The 19,029-nt window shown below is 41.7% G+C and overlaps 2 protein-coding genes across 4 annotated transcripts in view; one reads left to right on the top strand and one right to left on the bottom strand.

The window, feature by feature from the left end:
- Positions 1–408: 408 nt before the first annotated feature.
- DNAJC28 (DnaJ heat shock protein family (Hsp40) member C28) lies at positions 409–4,894 on the bottom strand. 3 transcript variants are annotated; one of them, XM_073361784.1, is made up of 3 exons: positions 4,365–4,832; positions 3,932–4,001; positions 409–1,784 (listed from the first exon to the last, which is right to left on the bottom strand). In XM_073361784.1, the coding sequence occupies exon 3, from the start codon at positions 1,747–1,749 to the stop codon at positions 610–612; it is 1,140 nt and encodes a 379-aa protein (XP_073217885.1). In that variant the 5' UTR covers positions 1,750–1,784; positions 3,932–4,001; positions 4,365–4,832; the 3' UTR covers positions 409–609. The 3 variants fall into 3 exon arrangements, with proteins under 3 accessions (XP_073217885.1, XP_073217894.1, XP_073217876.1); XM_073361793.1 differs by lacking the exons at positions 3,932–4,001; positions 4,365–4,832 and adding an exon at positions 4,875–4,894; XM_073361775.1 differs by lacking the exon at positions 3,932–4,001.
- A 6,333-nt stretch (positions 4,895–11,227) lies between these two features.
- LOC140905371 (trifunctional purine biosynthetic protein adenosine-3-like) overlaps positions 11,228–19,029 on the top strand; it is a 40,168-nt gene continuing 32,366 nt past the window's right edge. The window contains exons 1-4 of the mRNA XM_073328579.1: positions 11,228–11,372; positions 14,167–14,262; positions 16,427–16,601; positions 18,642–18,753. Of these exons, the coding sequence (XP_073184680.1) occupies positions 11,228–11,372; positions 14,167–14,262; positions 16,427–16,601; positions 18,642–18,753 (528 nt within the window). The remainder of the gene's footprint in view (positions 11,373–14,166; positions 14,263–16,426; positions 16,602–18,641; positions 18,754–19,029) is intronic.

Below are 19,029 nucleotides of genomic sequence, written 5' to 3'. Positions count from 1 at the left end.
GCTTATCTAAAGAAATACATACTAGCTCATGCGAGCAGGGACTCTACTATTAGCCACAATTCCTTATACCAGAAAACAGTCTCTGACATAAATATTTTTTTATGTAAGACAATTTATTACTTAAAAGGACTTTTTTTTTTTTTTTTTACCTGCCCACTGTTCCTTGCTGTAAGCATTCAACCTAAGAGGGCAGAATGGTTCAATGAATAGAGCACAGGATAGGAAGTTAATAAATATAGATTTTATTCTTGGTTCTGTCACTAACTTGCTGTCATTTCTTTGCACCTCAGTTTCCTAATTTGTAAAGCAAATATAATGATACTTTTACGAGGTTTAATTCTTTCTGATTTACCCAAATAAAACATTGGTTCAATATATGAAGAAGAATAAGCTTGACAAAAGCAAAACTGGCGGAGAAAAATTATTTATTCTTAAGCAGCTTTCATATTGACCACTTGGAGAGCCAGGTCAAGCAGCTAGATTCCTTCTAAACATTATAACATTAAAACAGGTAGGTTTTATATTTTCAGTAAACCTGAAAAATTCTCTCTCAAACTACAAAACATATTAACATGAATATTTAATCAAAACTGGTACATCCATTTTATTTTATTTCAACATAAGATTTATCCACTTCAAAAAGCCAGATTTAAGCCTAAACATTTTAACTTTTTCCTGTTCATTTTCCTTTGTATCCACATCAGTAGTCTTTGTTTTTTCCACGAGGATCTCATAAGCCTTCTGCGCTCGTGCAATTTCTTTGTTTGCATTAAAATGAACCATTTGTCTGTTCAGAATGGGAACAATTAAATTGAAGTCATTAATTCTTTTGTTTAGTTTCTTGATATCGTCTATTAATTGTTCACAAATCTGACTCCATTGTTTCTGTCTACATGGTGTCATTGGCTCGCCAAGTTTATTCCTAGATGCTACTATGTTCTTTCTTAGTTCCTCAATAGTTTCTCGTATTTCTTTCTGCATCAGAATCCATTCTGGTTGGTATCCATTATCTATTAGAATTCTGTTCAGGTTGTGAGTCATAGGATCAATATGTGGACAGTATGAAAATTTCTGCAATGGTTTTCCTTTACCACTGAGGTTATCAAAGTCTCCTTTAGCCATTGATTCCTGGATGAGGTCCTCAACCAAACGGTCAATTGCTTGGGTAATTTTTACCTTCTTACTCTGCCTTATATCTTTGGCTATCATAGTGTTCATAGCATACTGGCTCTCAAGTTTCTGCTTTTGATATTCCATCACCTGTTCAGCTGCACGGTCTACTCTAAACTGCATGTACTGTCTCTCTCTTTGACTCGGAGTCCCAAAACCAACACCTTCCAAACTTAAATACTGCCTGTGCTGTGGTGCTTTGGATTTGAATTTGGTTTCCTCTTCATTTTCACTTTCACTTGATTTCATTTTCTTGGCCACATCAGAAAGCACAGCTCGGTATGCTGCTTCTATCTGCATAAATGTTGCGGAATCAGCTGTGATGGAACCACTGTCTGGATGATACTGTTTGGCAAGATTTCTAAATGAACTTCTTACGTCATCTAGGGAACACCCCTCCTGAAGTTTAAGACGTCTGTAAGAGTCTTTGATGTTATTTTTAGATTTGTAACCTGACAACATTCTATGCTCAATGATATAGGGATAAGGAAATGTTTTTACTTTTTTGGGAATCATTGTAGAAAGTGCCCAGAGATGACATCCAACTTTTTTTGTCAATATGACACAAAGCCACTTCATATTTCTTCAGATGCTGCTACATCCTAAACAATGACCTATAAAAAACAACAACACTGAACATAAAATAAAACTAGTGTGTTGAATTTTAAAAGCCAATATTATTTCTTAAAATCTTCTGACATTAACCAGTTATTTTCCTTTACTTTCAAAGATTATCAAAATTCAGATTAATTTTTATGTACAAAGATCTTTATTTTAAACACCAACTCTCAGTCATATACTTGCCTATATATATATATAGTAACAGCAGATTAGCACTATTTACACAAGAAGAATCCTGTATATACTACAAATGAAAACTCATTTGCAACACAGCTCTCCCAATATCACAAAAGAGCAGTCCTCTTTTGCAGTGTAAATATCCAAGGCTTTACACAGGTACAAAGTTTTAGCATGTTTCTTAAAACACAGTTAGGTCCTCTCTATATTGCAGAGAGCTGTGCTTTATAACTATGTTGAAGACATGATTGTGTAATAACAGACCCCTGCAAATACAGTTGCAATTTAGTCAGGCTCTAAATGTAAACTACCCACCAGCTGGACTCTATATCCACAGTTATGAATGCCACAGGATCTATTTTCCAATGTATATTTAAAAGTTTATTGGACCAAATATTGGAGTATTTTGCAGCATAAGTTAAAGCCATATTCATATTATTCAGTTATTTAGATGGCAAACTGCTGTACACCAGCAGGACTCAAATATCCTAGATGCCAACCTCTTTTACTCCTGTTAAATAAATCGAGAACATTAACTTTTTAGTAAGAATAGAAAAGACCAATAATCCCTTAACTTTGATTCTGCTGAGAAGACTGGGTGCTGAAAGCGCTGGGGTCCCAAAGCAATTCTTTTTCAAATACTTACATAAAAAATAATTTTTCACTAAAAATCAACCATAGAAAGATACAAAGCAAGCAAAAACTATACACCTAATACACCACTGAAACAACCAATTATTGTTAATGAGAATCGTCAGCCTAATTCCTTGTACAGTACACCAAGATCATCCTCACTTTCATGGCCACCGTCACCACAAGTCTTTATGTCAGCTTGCATTTTAAGATATAAAACTGGACAGGTTGACTCAATTACTGTTATTTACATTTTCTACAGCTAGCAGGCTATCTATTTGGAAGAACCCTTCTGAAGAGAGGCCAGATTAGAGGCATTCAAAGCTGATCATCTGTCCTGAATGCCTTGTAAAGGTACAACTCCACACATAAAGGATCAAAGCACGGGTTTGAAATTTAAGATGAGCAGGGGGTTGTTTTATTTTCTAATCACCTTGCCTTGTTTTACTTTCTTATTATAAACACTACCACTGTGAATTCTTATGGCTTTGGTTATGCAGGAGGTTGGACTAGATCAGGGATTGGCAACCTCTGGCACGCGGCCTGCCAGGGTAAGCCCCCTGGCAGGCCGGGCCAGTTTGCTGACCTGCCGCATCCGCAGGTTCTGCCGATTGCAGTTCCCACTGGCCGGGGTTCACTGCAGGAAGCAGTGTGGGCCTAGGGATGTGCTGGCCACCACTTCCTGCAGCCCCCATTGGCCTGGAACGGTGAACCGCGGCCAGTGGGAGCTGTGATCGGCCAAACCTGAGGATGTGGCAGGTAAACAAACCAGCCTGGCCCGCGAGGAGGCTTGCCCTGGCGGGCCACAGGTTGCTGATCCCTGTACTAGATGATCATTATGGTCTCATTGCCTTAACAAAGGCTGCAAACATGTTAAATAAGATCAGTAGACCATCTCTTAGAACTGAGTGCATTAGTCAGTGAATGAACCCCCTACAACTGTGTGTAACTGTTTTTCATATATTCACATTACTCAAAATAGTGTGTTGAAAGTTTTTATGCCTAGTAGCCACTTTGAGTTGCTGTCAAACTAAACAGATTAGGCTCAAAATTAGACCTGCTTTATATTTATGATCTGATTGGAAAAAAAATTCAGATTCTAAGTATCACTCAAAAGTACTTGTACAATCTACTACTCATTACTATTGTTTAAATCTAAAAGTAATACTCAGTTGTTGATAATTTTAAATAAAAGCTGCTACGATTGTGTATAACATTGTATACAGTGGAGTGTGGTGCTTTATGTAGGATAGTTATGTAAGACCTATGCAAAATGATATTTTGTACTATCATGCTCTACAAAAGTATTTAACTAAAATGGCATCCTCACTGTTATGGTGATTTTGGCCTTAATCCTGCAATTTTCATCAGAGAAGGACTTTCTTCTCTGATAGAGGCATCTGTGAGAAAAATATTATTGCTGTTTAATAAGCATTCATTAAACGAACATTTCCATCTGCAAACACTCAGGGCAGGTCTACACTACCAATGCAGCTATGCCGCTGAGCGTTAAACTGAAGATGCTCCTGTGCCATCAGGAGAGCTTTTCCTGTCGGCGTAGTTAATCCACCTCCCCGAGAGGCAGTATAACTTCTTCCATCAACATAGTGCTGTCTAAATGTAAGGATAGGTCAGTATAACTACATTGTTCGGGGGTGTGGAGTTTTCACACCCAAGTGACATAGTTATACACCAATATAGGTCTGTAGTGTAGACCTGGCCTCACTTTGCTCACAGAGGTGGAAGGGTTACTCTAGACTCACCGTTTACGGTAAAACTTGATTATCCAGCTCTAGAGCTACTTCTCCCGCCAGAGCAAACAATGCCTTCGCAGCAGGAAGTGCCAGTTGTGCAGTCATGTGGGGGAAACTGCCGGGGGGGGGGACCCTAGAGATCAGTGACGCTGGCTCACCCTGGGGCAGCTCTTTCCTACTCTATTACGATGGCAGATTAAGAGCTCCGCACTGCGATCTGATACGCTGCACAGGGCGCGGCCAGACGAGGGCTCAGAGACCAGGGTGATGGGCCACTTCCGGAGCGGGCTAGCCGCAACCCAGGGGCCGGCCGCCGGCGGGCGGGCGCTGCCATGAACGGGCATGACCCCGCTTAGCGGGGGGAGGGTGCGCAGCATGGCGGGGGAGCCAAGGTCTCAGCACAGCCCGCCGGTGTCACCCCCACCCCCGCCGGGGGCCGAGCCCTGCAGCGCCCCTTGCCCCGCCCCCACTACCCCCGCCTGTCCACGCCGCCGCTGCTGTCCGACGCCCCCGCCTCACCTGGCCCCCCCCGTCCCTGTGATTGGCGCATGCGTAAGGGAGCGGAAGGCACGCTCACGTTGAGGGGTGGTGTCTGGAAGCGCGGTGGGAGGGGCAGCTCCTTTCACCCCGCGCTCAGGGACGGCTCCTAGTGGCTCTCTCTGGCGGCCCCGCCCCCTCCCATTCCAACGGAGCCGACGCGCGTGCCGCCTGGGGTGGTGGGATATGTAGTCCCCACCATAGACAGACGCCTCTGGCCGCCCTGCCAACCCGTGACCCCGCCCGCTCCTGCGTCCGCCTGACACGTGACAGAGTCTGGGGTGGTTGTGACGCGTGGCCTGCGTAAGAGAAGTCGCCGGGGCTGGGCGCGCGCGCGCGCGCCACAGACCCTTTGGGGGAGGGGCGCTGAACGCTGTCCGCTGTCCGGACAGAGTGGGAGGTGCCACCATCGGGGAGCGGCCGCGTGCACAGGGACTGGCAGTTAACCGGGCAGTGTGGCTGTTCATGCCCCGGCCCCTGGTGATACTGCAACAGACAAGAAACTAACACCCCCCACTCCGACCCCCCACCCCCCAGTGCCGTCTGTGATGTACAGCCAGCCCCTGAGACGGTGTTTAGCGTGTTCCCCATCAGCAGCCCCAGCCTGAGCCTTCGTTTTCTGGGTCTGCCGCCAGATAACCCCTGAAACTTATTCGAAAAGCCCGCGTCGCTGGGGCCTAAATGCCCTACTGGAGCCCCCTGGGACACAGACCCAAGCTGTCAGGGCCGGGCCAGCTGTTACCTTATCATGGTTCGAAACATGGTAACTTGGAAAGAACGGTGCATTCCCTATCCCGAGAGAGGTGCTGCGTGGAGGAACTCCCAGCGCTGTCAATGAGTGCTTCAGACCTCAGTCTGTCTCTTTGCTCTCTAACAGATGAACTCTGCCTGGTAGATGCTGAACGTTATATCTTTTAGGCAGTATAGCTATGAAGTGTGGTTTGTGCAGCAGTAGTTGAAGTGAGCTGTAGCTCACGAAAGCTTCTGCTTAAATAAATTTGTTAGTCTCTAAGGTGCCACAAGTCCTCCTGTTCTTTTTGAAGCATAATGGTATCTTTTGTGGGGTAGCGGTTTCAGTTTATCTGTGGATGGAATACTGGTTTTGAGATAACGTGTGCCAGACTCAGAAGTGATGTACATGGGGGTGTATCATGTTTGTAAATGGGCAGCAGCTGCTTTATGAGAGTGTAAATTATATTTCAGTACTGCTACCTCTTGTGATTTTATTGCAAGTTTTTCAATATTTGGTGTTTTTCTTCAATGTCCCACCTATTGGAGTCAACTGATTACATGATACTCAGCTTTTATTTAAAAAATTAAGTATTTAGCTCTAATGGTTGCAGAGAAATGCTTGAAAAAGTGAACTAACTGCACCCTTAACAGCTCAGAACCCAGAAGGCAAATAACTCCATCCCCCAAAATTCTCTATTTTTTAAAACTCTCATCATTTTTAAGCCAATCTCATGGGATTTGTTGAGCCCAATTCATGATTTTGAATGCTTGGGGTAAGCAATATTGTACACCCAGTCAGTGAAATGACAGCATCACTGAAGCAAGAAAAGCCACTAATGTAAGTGTGTAAAAGGAGGCCTGCTTCATCTTATTGGCTTTCATCTTTACACACTTGTGATAGAATGTACCTGCTGTGACCACACCCCACATGCTACTGTAATAATCTTTGTACAAAGTATGCCTTGTGAGTTATCATTTTAAAACTCATAATTTTCTGTTTATTATTGTCCTGATAAAATGTGTGTGACAATTGTCTCATGTGAAGTTATAATATTCCACTTTATGATGTTATTAACACATTCCAAAGTGAGGTTAGCAGACAGGTCTGCCTCAAAGCAATGTGTGTTCTGCTTAATTAGCATTTAAGCAGTAAACAGAGTTATCAAGCAGGTCGGGAAACACAGGATGCTCAAACAGGTGAGGAAAAAGCAGCAGGGAATATCCTTCCATATAGACTCTTTTGTCTCCCGAATGTCATCTGGAGATGCATTCACAGCACCTGAAGGACAAAGGAGTCAGTGCTGAACTGGCAGAGGGATCCTGACCTAAGAAGTTTGGTGAGTAAGACTGCTGAAAGTATATGGTGAGAAACTATTTTGCTTGATTCTGATATAGTTTAAGTTAAGCACCATCAGAGTTATAACTTTGACTTATGCCTCATTACTTGTACTTACTTAAAATCTCCATTTGTAGTGAATAAACTTAGTTTATTGTTTTATCTAGTCCAGTGTGTTTAAACTGAAATGTCTGGGAAACACCATTTGGAGTGGCAGGTTCTGTGCAAATTATTTCTTTTAAAGCAATAACAGACTTTATATAAACTTGTATTATCCAGGAGAGGGGTGGGTATCACAGGACATACATTTCTGGGGGGAAATCAAATACTGGGGGTGTGTTGGGGTCACCTGCAGTATAACCGAGGTTGGTAAGAGCCCAGGTGTGGCTAGCTGCAGCACACACACAGACATAGCTTGGAATGACTTTCATGCTGGAGGCTACAGCAGCAAAGCATTGGAAAGGGCACTCCATGTTAGAGGGCAGGAGTGACACAGCAACTCATTAGTCTGGATTGTACCCTGATGTGTTGCTTTCCCATTGCATCTTTGTTCTCTTGGAGTAAATTACACCAATTTATGTTGCTTATGATGTTTTATGAATATGCAATTTATACTGCCACTTACATCCCCTCTGAATCTGGCCCTGTGTAGTTAGTTTGTTCTCCTTTTGTTTGATCTGTATATGAAAACTGCAGCAAACCTAAACATTTACATGAAGTGGAAATGATGCCATGGAAGAAGTGTTTTTGTTTGGGTATTAGACATTTCAACAGTTTTTGTGTCTTATTGTTCTCTCTGTTTATTATTGTATGTCTGTCTCTCTTTCTTATCCTACCTTAGAAAATGACTTGAGTCAGATAACTGCAGTATGTTGTGGGCAGTTAGAATGAATGCAAATTTTCAGTATCTTCCTCTTATGTGATTGGGTAAAAGAAGACAGGATTTTGGAATTGTGTGGATTCTTGTTGTGATCTACACTGCAGGATCCGTGTGAATGTAAGAAGAAATTATTTAAACATCTACAGACCAAATTCTGCCTCAGCAGTTGTATGCTTGTTTGATCGGATTTCAACTAAAGAATATCCCGCTGTTTGTCATTCACTAGAAGAAAGCAAAAGAGACGTGTGACTTGATAGGTGGTGATTAAGCTTATTGTAATGTGCATGGCTTTTTTTTACTGTGGTGCTAAAATCTGTCCATCAACATGTAGGGAATTGGAAGGTGTGCATATGTGACATTATCCTGTTTGTTAATGTAAATTTATTTATTTTAATGATGTGAGAGGAATGTATTGCATTTTAGAGAGACAAACTTTTATTTCTCACTGCCTCAGTGTGCACCTACTTTAAGAAGTTCACACAAAGGTCTTGCTCAGTGATGTATCAGCATGTTTTGATTTATTTTTCTGAAAACAACTGTAGTATTGGAAACATGTGTTAGTCATGTCTCTTAATGCACTACTGGAAGGTGTTCAAATACTATGGTGGTGAGGATGGTAAAAGAACCTATAAAGAATGGAATAGAACATATTACTTATTATGTACCTATCTCCAACACTGAATAAACCTCATTTTATTTTCCACAAAGTTAAAAGTTTCTATGTCATAATTCAGGATTAAAGGAAAAACACTTAACTTTAATATGTGCTAGATATTAAAGTAAATTTTAAACAAATCTAAAAGTGTATTTATATTATTGATTTGAGGTTGTGGGGAGTTACACATGCACATCAAGGAATGACTCTTCAATATTAATTTAAATAATGTCTCTCCCAGCCTCTGACATCAGAAAAGAACAGTTTTTAACTTCTGTACTATTACCAAAGATGTTTGTGTTATTGTTATAGAAAGTTGCCTTGAGATTAATTACTTGAAAAGGGCCATAAAAGTGCAGGAAAATGGCACAGACTGATGAGTACATTGACCAATGTCTCAGTTTCAGAAATTATAATCTTTGTTTTTATAGGGAATATAGAGTTTGTGTGGATTACCAGCAAAAATACAGAACTGATCGGTGGAGAAATAATGCCATATTATTTTTTGCTCTCTTGTGAGAAATCCAAAGAATGGAGATTAGCAAATGTTACATAGTTTTTTGAGGGGGCACCCTGTTTTATATTGTTTTGTTTTTTAAAGGAGTGAGTCATCTGCATTACCATCAGGAGTTAAAATAAGGGGGAGTGCAGCTCTCCCTCTTTCCTAAAAGGAGCATGGGAGCACACACTCCTCCTCGTCCGTCTCCATAGCTTGGAGAGGTTAGCTCCCCAAGAGCTCGTTGTCCTTGGCTATGGGATCAGCTCTCATCACACAGAAGAATTTGAACTGGGAGCAGGAGGACGGGGTTGTATCTGGCTGGGGAATTTCTGGAGTCATTAGGTGGAGCAGTAGTGCCTGATGTGGCAAGTAGAGGTGTCTCAACTGGGAGTCCCCATCATATCTCCTCTAAAGTAAGTTCTATTCTTCTGCTAGCTCCCATTTCTGCCAAGATGCCTTTAAGTTGACTGGAAGAAGGGGGGAAGGGAGAGGAAAGCCCCCTCCTTTTTTTTCTTTATGGAAAGAAAACATCTATTTTTTTTAAGCGTGAAGGGGTTTCTGCTTGTGTGTTTTCCCTGCCCCCACCCTCCATTAGAAATTTAGATCTATTCTACCTTGAAAGACACTACTGAACTAGTGAAATTATGATGGGTCAAGAAGAGGTTGAAAACTGAATAACTGTGAGGGGAGAGGATTTAATTCAATTTTTTTAAAAACTTTTTTAGTTAACACCTATTTAATTCCAGTGTGTACTGAGCATTTGGGATAAATGATTATTTTGTTAAAATGTCATGAACTTCAACCTTTTGCTTATTGTGAGCTCTCTTATCCTTTAATTAGTATTGTAAAATCCCCCCCCTCCGCCCCCGAAAGTCTTCCAGCAACAACAGGGACGATCAGACTTAATATTTCTTATATAGCTAAGACCAAAGACGGAGGAGGGAGGGGCAGGAAAAAGAAAACTTTTGATAAAGAAGCAAAAAAGGGAAGAACCCAACTTTTAAAATTTTTTGCACGAAGTAAACTTTATTTCAAGGTAATCTAAAGTATGTATTTAGTGCACCTAATGTATAGTACCCTTATTCTGGAAAAAAAATGATGGAAAAGACTTATTATATAAAGTAATCCTTTTCTCTGTAGTTGCAGGATAAAGTCCCCTGAAAGAGAGCACATAAAACTTTTTATGTGGACATTATACTTGATCAGCTCAGTCATTTTGGAAATGTATATAATCAATAATTATTTTATCGATTATTGGTGCCATCTCTGCTAAGAACCAAAATCTCCTTCCTAAAAGGTTACAGTTTACTAAAATCTGTTCTTAAACATAATGCTTTTGTATTTAAATATTATCTCTGATTTTGTTTGTAAGCTATATAGTAAAATCCTCACAGATCATCTTTTCCTGAGAAAGAGCAATGTTGTGTTGGTTGGAAAGCTGACATTTTTATGGTGGTCTTAATTTATTATGTATCTTGTGGCTGTGGTTATGGATAGATGCTATTGACATTAACCAATCTTAAAGGTCATATTCTGGGATTGGTTTTGTTCATGACATTTATGTGTGCCCATTTTAATTTCATATTGGAAAAACTAGATCAGCAGATGTAAAATACATTGCATATTATAGTGTTTCTGAAATACATCAAAATTAATCTGCCAAGAAATACTATTGAGATAATTTTAAATGTCAGTGTATGGGGGTGGGGGTGTATTCAGCACATTATTCTGTCTTAATAGCATTCTCACTGATTTTTATATTTTGACAATTGCTGTTTTTTAAAAATTACATATTTTAGTGCTCATTAAAGTTTCTGGATTGACATTCTCCATATTGAAGCCTGCGTTAAAGGTAAGTTTAAAACCAACATTTGTACAAGCTTTCCCATACTGCCAATGTGGCTCAGTACTTCTGTGGAGGAACCGGATCTAGACGGGTAGTTCAGTCTCTACACGTTGGCCTGTACGCTTAACGGATTAAATCTTGACCCCATTGAAGTCAATGGTAAAATTTCCACTGACTTCAGTTGGTCCATGAGTTCACCCAGAAGGTCAACACTGTTGCCAATCAATACGATGTGTGATGGTGTATTTTTGTCAACTGAATACCTATATGCTGAGAACTAGACTGAGGCTACGAATTATGAGTGGCTGTTAGAGACATAATTCATATGTTTTTGTTTTTTCCCATAGGACTCTGAAATAAGTACAGTGACTGGCTTTTCATAGACTGATGGCTGATCGAGTGCTTGTGATTGGCAGTGGAGGCAGAGAGCATGCTCTGGCCTGGAAATTGGCACAATCTCCACATGTAAAACAAGTGCTTGTCGCTCCAGGAAATGCAGGAACAGCCAATAATGGAAAGATTTCAAATTCAGGTAATAGAAAGCAAATAAATTATATTTCAAGCTGTGCACATATATAGATGTGTGAATATAAACAAAAAATGTTCAATATCATATGCTGAATCAGTAGAAATTGACAGTGTGTCTTATTCTTTTCTACAAAAGATACCACAAATTATACCACATGCAAATAATTTTTGCTGTGTAGTTTTTTTGAATTGTTGGATTATCTGATAAAACACTTACTCCTGGGGGAATTTTGTGCCACTGCGCATGCACAGAATTTATGTCCCCCACAGATTTCTTTGTTTCCCCACAGAAAAATGACTTTCTGACAGGGAAGCAAAGGGAGGCCACTAAAGCTGTCATGCGACCCTGCCCAGCAGTATATTTCAGGTGCCTAGGGCAGCTGGCAGAGAGGTAAATCACCATGGGGCAGGAGACAGGACTGGGGAAGACCTGGCTGGTGGCTCCTACCCTGTGCCAGGCTCAGCTGTTTTGTCACAGCTGGGCTGGGGAGGATGGGACTTCCTCTTCCCCTGCACGGCATCTGGGGCCAGTTCAGACCCACCCCCAGATTTCTCCCCCAGCTGCAGAAAATTCTGCAAACTCTCTCTCTCTCTCCCCGCTCCCCCGCTTCCTGCACTCATCGGGGATCCCTGTATAGAGAGCTACTCCCCCATCCACCGACACCCCCCCCCGTACACCCAGATCCCTACCCCACTGAGCCCCAACCTGCTGAAGCTGGATCCCTATCCCATTGGGTCCCACTCCCCCAGCATCTGGACCCCTTTACCAAGCTCTATCCCCCTCCCCGCCCCATTCTGAACTCCCCCTACTGAGCCCCAACCACCTTCACCTGAACACTCCTGCAGAGACCCATTACTGTTGCACCCAAAACCCCCAACAAGTCCCTGTGCATCCAGATCCCCCCCGGACCCGGATTCCCCATTGAGCCTCCCGCATCCAGAATGCCCCACACAGAGCCCTCTCAACCCACATCTGGATCCCCCCACATTAAGCCCACTCCACACTTGGATCCTGCCTTGCTGAGTCTGCCTGCCCACTCAGATGGGCAGGTCCCTGGGGTATTTCTGGGGCAGGCATGGTCCTTGCGCTGTGTCAGGGTTGGGTGCAGCCTCACTGCTGAATCTGTGTCCCAGGGGGGAATTTGCAGAGTGATATCCCACCTCTGTGCAGCCAGTGGCCTGTGCTCCCCAGTACCATGCTGGAGCCTCCACATTTACTTGACAAGTAACATTTGCAGAATTTTAAAATATCCTACACATAATTTTTAATTTTTGGCACAGAATTTTTAATTTTTTGGTGCAGAATGCCATCAGGAGTAAACACTGCATCATGTATTTTGAAAAAGCGCCAAGAATTAAAGTAAACAACACATGAGACTTGAGGACAGCTGGATCTAAATGGATACTAACCACTCCCAAAAACACATACAAAGGTCCAAAAATTAATAGAGTGAAACAGATACAGTCAAATTCACAATGTATTTTAGGTTCTACCTTCTTCAGTGGTAAAAGATTTATTTCACTGTCACTGAATCTGATCGGTATGTGCTTTAATGCTTGTATATGTGAGAATGGTTTGTCTTGTCATTGGGCCTAAAGTACAGATCAATGAGAATCTTTCTACTGACTTCAGTGGTCACTGGATCAGGCTCATGATTTACTCCTGGAGGAATTTTGTGCCAAAAATTAAAAATTCTGTGTCAGATATTTGAAAATTCTGCGAATTTTATTTATCAAAATAACACGATATAAGCATACCAGTTACAATTATTTTGGTAATTTATTTCAAAATATCTGTCAGCAAGTATGTCTAACAATACAGACCCTCCCCCCAAGAAAAGATTCTGGTAATTTTTTATTTTGATAAATATATTCTTTACGAGGCATATTAATACAGAACTTTGTGTAATTCATTTAAATTACAATACAGAATTGTGTTTCCTGCACCTGTCGGAAGCAGTGCAAAGGCTTGGTGGAGTCGGGTAATGGAGGAGCTGAGGGAGAGGGACGGAGCATAGCAGTGTTGGGTGTGGGAGGGAGGTTTTTCTTTGAGAGGGGATTGTTAGGGTGTTTGGGAAGCCTCCCCCATGCAGATCCTTGCTGACCCCAAGCCTCTGCCATTCAGTCAGGCACGTCTGCCCCGTCCCCGCACCTCTCATCTCCATGGGTCTCTGCAGCCACCGTCCCCAGGCTCAGCACTGTCACCCACTAGCTCCTGAGCCCATGCTCCAGTCCCCCCGAGTAGCCATTCTGAACCCCAGTCTGTGACTCTTCCCTCCCCTCCCTCCCCGCAGCCCTGTGTGCCCCACTCTGTCCTAACCTGGCTCTGTGAACACAGTGCTGTGATGAACTCTTACTCCTGGGGGAATTCTACAGCACCGGGTATAGAATTTTGTATTTTCCTGCATAAAATACATTTTGCCTAAGAAGTGCTGCAGTTCCACCATCTGCCCACCAGAGGCCTCTGTGGTGCTAGAACGCCTTTTTATTTTTAAAATGTGTTAGTCCATTTGTATAAAGATGTTTTTAAAATGTTTACTTGGGCTACCCAGAATAAACATAGTGTGATTAATATTTAGTGAATGTATATTTATCATATATTGTGCATAACCTTCAGTTATCTATTTTGGACTCCGTTTTTAGTTCTTTTTCAGTTTTGATAACGTCTGTAAGGGCTTAGCACCCTCTAAGTTGTTCTGCTCTTCTTTTGCCTATAATATCCTATTCCAACACTGTATTGTCACTGTTCGGGGTTGAATTATAATTATAACTTAATTATATATCTTTATCCTTGTCAGCAGTGTTAGTCAGCAATCATACTATCCTTGCCCAGTTCTGCAAAGACCATAACATTGGACTTGTGGTAGTTGGACCAGAGACACTCTTGGGAGCCGGTAAGGTTAGAATAAATTCTCTTGTTAGGAAAAGCCAAGTGCCTTAAATTTATCTTAAAAGAAAATAATCATATTGAAGTTCTAAACTGTATTCTACCTTAATTTAACTGAAGTGTAAGAATATTCTAGGGTTTTCCTCTATAAATGTAAGATTATTTTATGTCTAATTTTTGCTTCGTAGCTGTGTACATGTTAGACATCATGTGGGAAATGTGCAGTAACTGGATGGTCTCACTATAAGGCTTTGTAAAATAGGATTAAAGATCTCTTGAAATCAAATGATTAAACAGGTAGCTTAATCCATTTGTAAAATAACATTTTGAACATTAAATTGTTCACTATAGCAAAGGACATAGCAGGCTGCTTGGATGGTGCTTTGAGAGGTATTTAAGAACATAAGAACGGCCCTACTGGGTCAGACCAATGGTCCATCTAGCCCAGTATCCTGTCTTCCGACAGTGGTCAATGTCATGTGCTTCAGAGGGAATGAACAGAACAGGTAATCATCAAGTGCTCCATCTCCTGTCTCTCATTCCCAGCTTCTGGCAAACAGAGAAGTAGGGACACCATCTAGTTCTTTTTTTGCCTCTATATAAAACCACATCTTGAATTCTGCATGCAGATCTAGTTGCTCCATCTCAAAAAGGATATATTGGAATTGGAGAAAGTACAGAAAAGAGCAACAAAAATTATTATGGACTTTTCTATTTTGAAAAGCGACTGCTAAGGGGGGATATGATAAGTCTATAAAATCATGACTGGCGTGGAGAAAGTAAATAAGGAAATGTTTATGTACTCCTCATAACACAAGAACTAGGGGGCACCAGATGAAATGTAGACTTCCATGCTAACCGTGCTCTGAATATTTTCAAATGAGGGATGAGAACAAAAATAAAATGGTAATACACACAAACCCATCAATAATGTAAAGATGTTACAGAATAACTCCACCAAACAAGGACGCTCCACTAGAGAAATAGATTGCATTATGGAATTGGCCACCCAAATACCCTGAGAGAACCTGTTTCCGTACAGAAGAACCCTCCAACACACACCCCTAGTTGTCACCTACCATCCCACATTGGCACACACAGGAAGTATCATTAAACAATTACATCTTATACTTGATGGGGATCACATCCTGAAAGAAATCTTTCCTGAACCCCCTCTTCTGGCCTTCAAACGACCCTCCAACCTTTCCAAGCTCATTATCAGAAGTAAGCTCCCCACAGATCAGGACACTCCAATTCAAAGCAGCACCAGGCCCTGGCATAACAACAGATGCAAAACCTGCAGACATATCTCCACTGCTATGATGATCAACTCCCAGTACAACACTCCTTTCAAGATCCATGGGTCCTACACATGCCTCTCACAATACGTGATGTACCTTATCCAACGCACTAAATGCCCCAATACCAACTGTGTGGGTGAAACCAGACAGTCACTATGTCTTGAATTCACACAGTAAAAGGATAAAAGACAAAAAGACCCTCTCACCTGTGAGCGACCACTTTTAACAAAATGATCACTCCATATCTGATCTCTCAGTTCTCATCGTCAAAGGAAACCTGTACAACACCTTCAAAAGACGAGTCTGGGAGCTTAAATTCATAACATTGCTAGACACTAAAAAATATGGTAATAATAAAGGAACTGGATTTATGGCTTATTCCCAACAATGTATAACCCGCTAACCTGCCCCCTTTTTGGTCCTATGACTGGAGAGTTGTTAACAAGCCACTTCACCTTGAATGGTCTCTTAGAATATGTGTTAACTACTTATGCTAAACAATCTGTGCTACCTTGTTTTTACTATCACACTCTTGAATATCTTTCCCAGACCTGAAGAAGAGCTCTGTATAAGCTCGAAAGCTTGATTCTCGCTCTCAAGAAGTTGGTCCAATAAAAGATGTTACCTCACCCTCCTTTTTATTATTATAGCTGTGGTTTTCAACCTTTTTTTTCTTTTTCATTTGTGGACTTCTAAAACATTTTGAATGGAGGTATGGACCACTTTGGAAATCTTAGACATAGTCTGCAGACCCCCAGGGGTCTGCAGACCACAGTTTGAAAACCATGATTTTCTAGAATAAAAAGGCCATCTTAGGTAGACATTTGAATATTTGAGTGCATTTATCTTCTGGCACTTCTCAATTACTAGGAATTGTGGATGACTTGATGTCAGCTGGAGTTAGATGTTTTGGTCCCTCAGCCAAGGCAGCTCAGCTAGAGACTAATACAAGCTTTGCCAAAGCCTTTCTGGATTGTCATAGGATCCCAACAGCAAGATGGAAAGCATTTGCCAATCCTCAAGAAGCTTGTAGCTTTATTACCAGGTAAACCATCCATCACTTGAAGCTTATTCACTTTTTCAAGTATCTTGTATATTTGGTCTTACCCGTGGGCAACAAATACAATAGGCCAGGGAAGGCTAAACCTCCCCTGGCAGAGCCGCTGCTGCGGGACAGTAGGTTGCAGGTTTTTGCTTCTTATTATGCGCTATTGCAGGTTCCAGGGCAGCTGAGGCAGCGGTATCTGCTATTCAGTTTCCTGGGTTCATCAATAATCACTCTGGATTCCAGAGAGATTACTGATGAACCCGGGAAGCTGAGTAGCAAATACCACCTCCTCAGCCGCCCCGAACCTGCAGTGCGCATATAAAAAGCTCATCGTTTGTCTGCTGGGCGTCTGGAGGTCTCGGGAGGCAAGGCGCACTGCCTTCCCAATTCTCCAGCTCAGGTTGGTCGGCCAGCACACGTAGGGCCAGCCTGGGGCTCCTCCATTGGCAGGGGGAGCGGATTGGTGTTCCGCCAGCCCGGGGCTTCTCTGGCCATGGATGGGGGGGCGCAGGGCTCCTGACATGGGGGAGCAGGACCTCGTTTGGAAGGGGTTGGGCCAGGGGGCTAGCCTCCCCAAAGTGGGGGGTCCACCCACCGCCCATGGTTTTACCTCATACTTTCTTTTACTTGTTGATGCTTTATTAGCTACTAGCTGTCATTAAGGTACTTTAATAATCAAAGACAAGGATGGCCATTGGGCAACTTTAATGGTACTAAGGGCCACAATGGCAGTTTTTCAAGTTTCAGCTCAGAGATCAGAGAGGTTTTTCTCTGTTAAACTACATAAGGATAACAGTTGGCCATCCATGATAAAGGAAAAAACTGATCTAAGAAAAATAATGTTATATTTAACTAAAGTTTTCTTCAGATATTTTATATATGGATCAGGCTCTCCTGTGTGCCATCACAGATTTCCGTGTTATTCCTGGAGCACTATGAAAGGATTCACATACTCACAGCTGAAGCTCGATTTCTTACTCGTTTAAGGCTAGATTGCATATTCCTTACTCATGTTGGTGAGCAGTGATTCTAAGTAGTCCCACTGAAGTCAATAGGATTCTTTGGGGGAGTGGCTCACAATTGTGAAGAAGGGGTTCACAATCTGGCCTTAAGTAGTGACGCTCCATTACCATAGTTCAATTGACCACAGAAGAAAGCTACTGCTGTACAACTGTTCTATTCTACAGCCATGCATTGGCCCCACAAATTGTGTTTTCTCTTATGTCATGTATAACATGTGGTAGTATCAATGAGAACATGCATTTTAAAAAAAAACAACCTCTCTTCTTACTAATTTTACCCAAACAAGTTCTACTACGCTATTTTCTATTACAGTTATGCAAAGGAACTTTGATATGTAAACAATAAAAGAACCTTCAACACAAAGAAGAAAAACCATCCCAGATTGGCATGCCATGCATTGCATAATATGAGCTTTGTGTGCTTGGTCCTGCTCCCGTTGAAGTCAACAATTGGGCTTTGTTGGAGTGGATTAAAATATGAACAAGAAAACGTGCTATATCAGAATGTGTGTCTATTTGTATGTTGGTGTTATGAACAATCTGTTCAAATATTCCATTTAGTTTTACTGTCCAATATCTGAGGAAGGAGGAAAGATGGATAAAATGTGGTTAAGCTATCTCTCGGAATTGGATAAATCATTTTATGCTCAAAGAATAAATGCTATAAAGTTGAGTAAAATACACGATATTCCTCATGTAACAAAGTAGCTGAATCCCTGCTTTAAGTGCAAAACTCGGCATTAATTATGACTGTGACCTGCACAGTGAGCAAATGTCAGAGCCTGCACTAGACATCAGGAGTTCTTGGTTGCCAGTCCTGTGCTTAGGCCACAAAACCACATTAAGTCCATCTGAAAATATGACATGTAAGATTGGTACAAGCAGGTACATTTTAATGTATTATTCCTCAGAAAAAGGGGAAATTTTCTAAGTGTTCAGGTTAGAAATTTACCTTTTAGAGGATGCATTGAAGATGTCCGATCCTGACTCTAATGTGCCCTGCCATCACTTATAGCACAGACTTTCCTGCGCTGGTTGTAAAGGCTAGTGGCCAAGCTGCTAGAAAAGAAGTAATTATTGCAGCCAGCAAAGAGGAAGCCTGCAGAGCTGTGCAAGAGATTTTGCAGGTAAGCTACCCTTTATTTAAATACTGTGAGGTCCGATTCTCGCTGCCCAGTGACCTGGAAGAAATTAATTTGGGGATCTCACTCCGTTCTCTAGACCGAACAGACAAGTGCTTTTCACCACAAAACCCACCACTTTGTTGGCCTGAGAGCTGAGTGGACCTTGAAATTTAATTATTTTCTTAACCTAGGGAGGTCCCTCCAGCTCAGGGCGGGTGTACTGGGAAGCTTACTCTGCTGCTGCCTATGCTATACCTGTTCTCTGGGTAAAAGGAAGGC

This window comes from Lepidochelys kempii, chromosome 1 (genome assembly GCF_965140265.1).
Source record: "Lepidochelys kempii isolate rLepKem1 chromosome 1, rLepKem1.hap2, whole genome shotgun sequence".
Classification (NCBI taxonomy): Eukaryota; Metazoa; Chordata; order Testudines; family Cheloniidae; genus Lepidochelys; species Lepidochelys kempii.
This window is presented reverse-complemented; position numbering and strand designations above follow the sequence as displayed.

Bases quoted from the DNA above. Each gene is read 5' to 3' on its own strand.
- DNAJC28 (XM_073361793.1), bottom strand. From the start codon at position 1,749: ATGAAGTGGCTTTGTGTCATATTGACAAAAAAAGTTGGATGTCATCTC.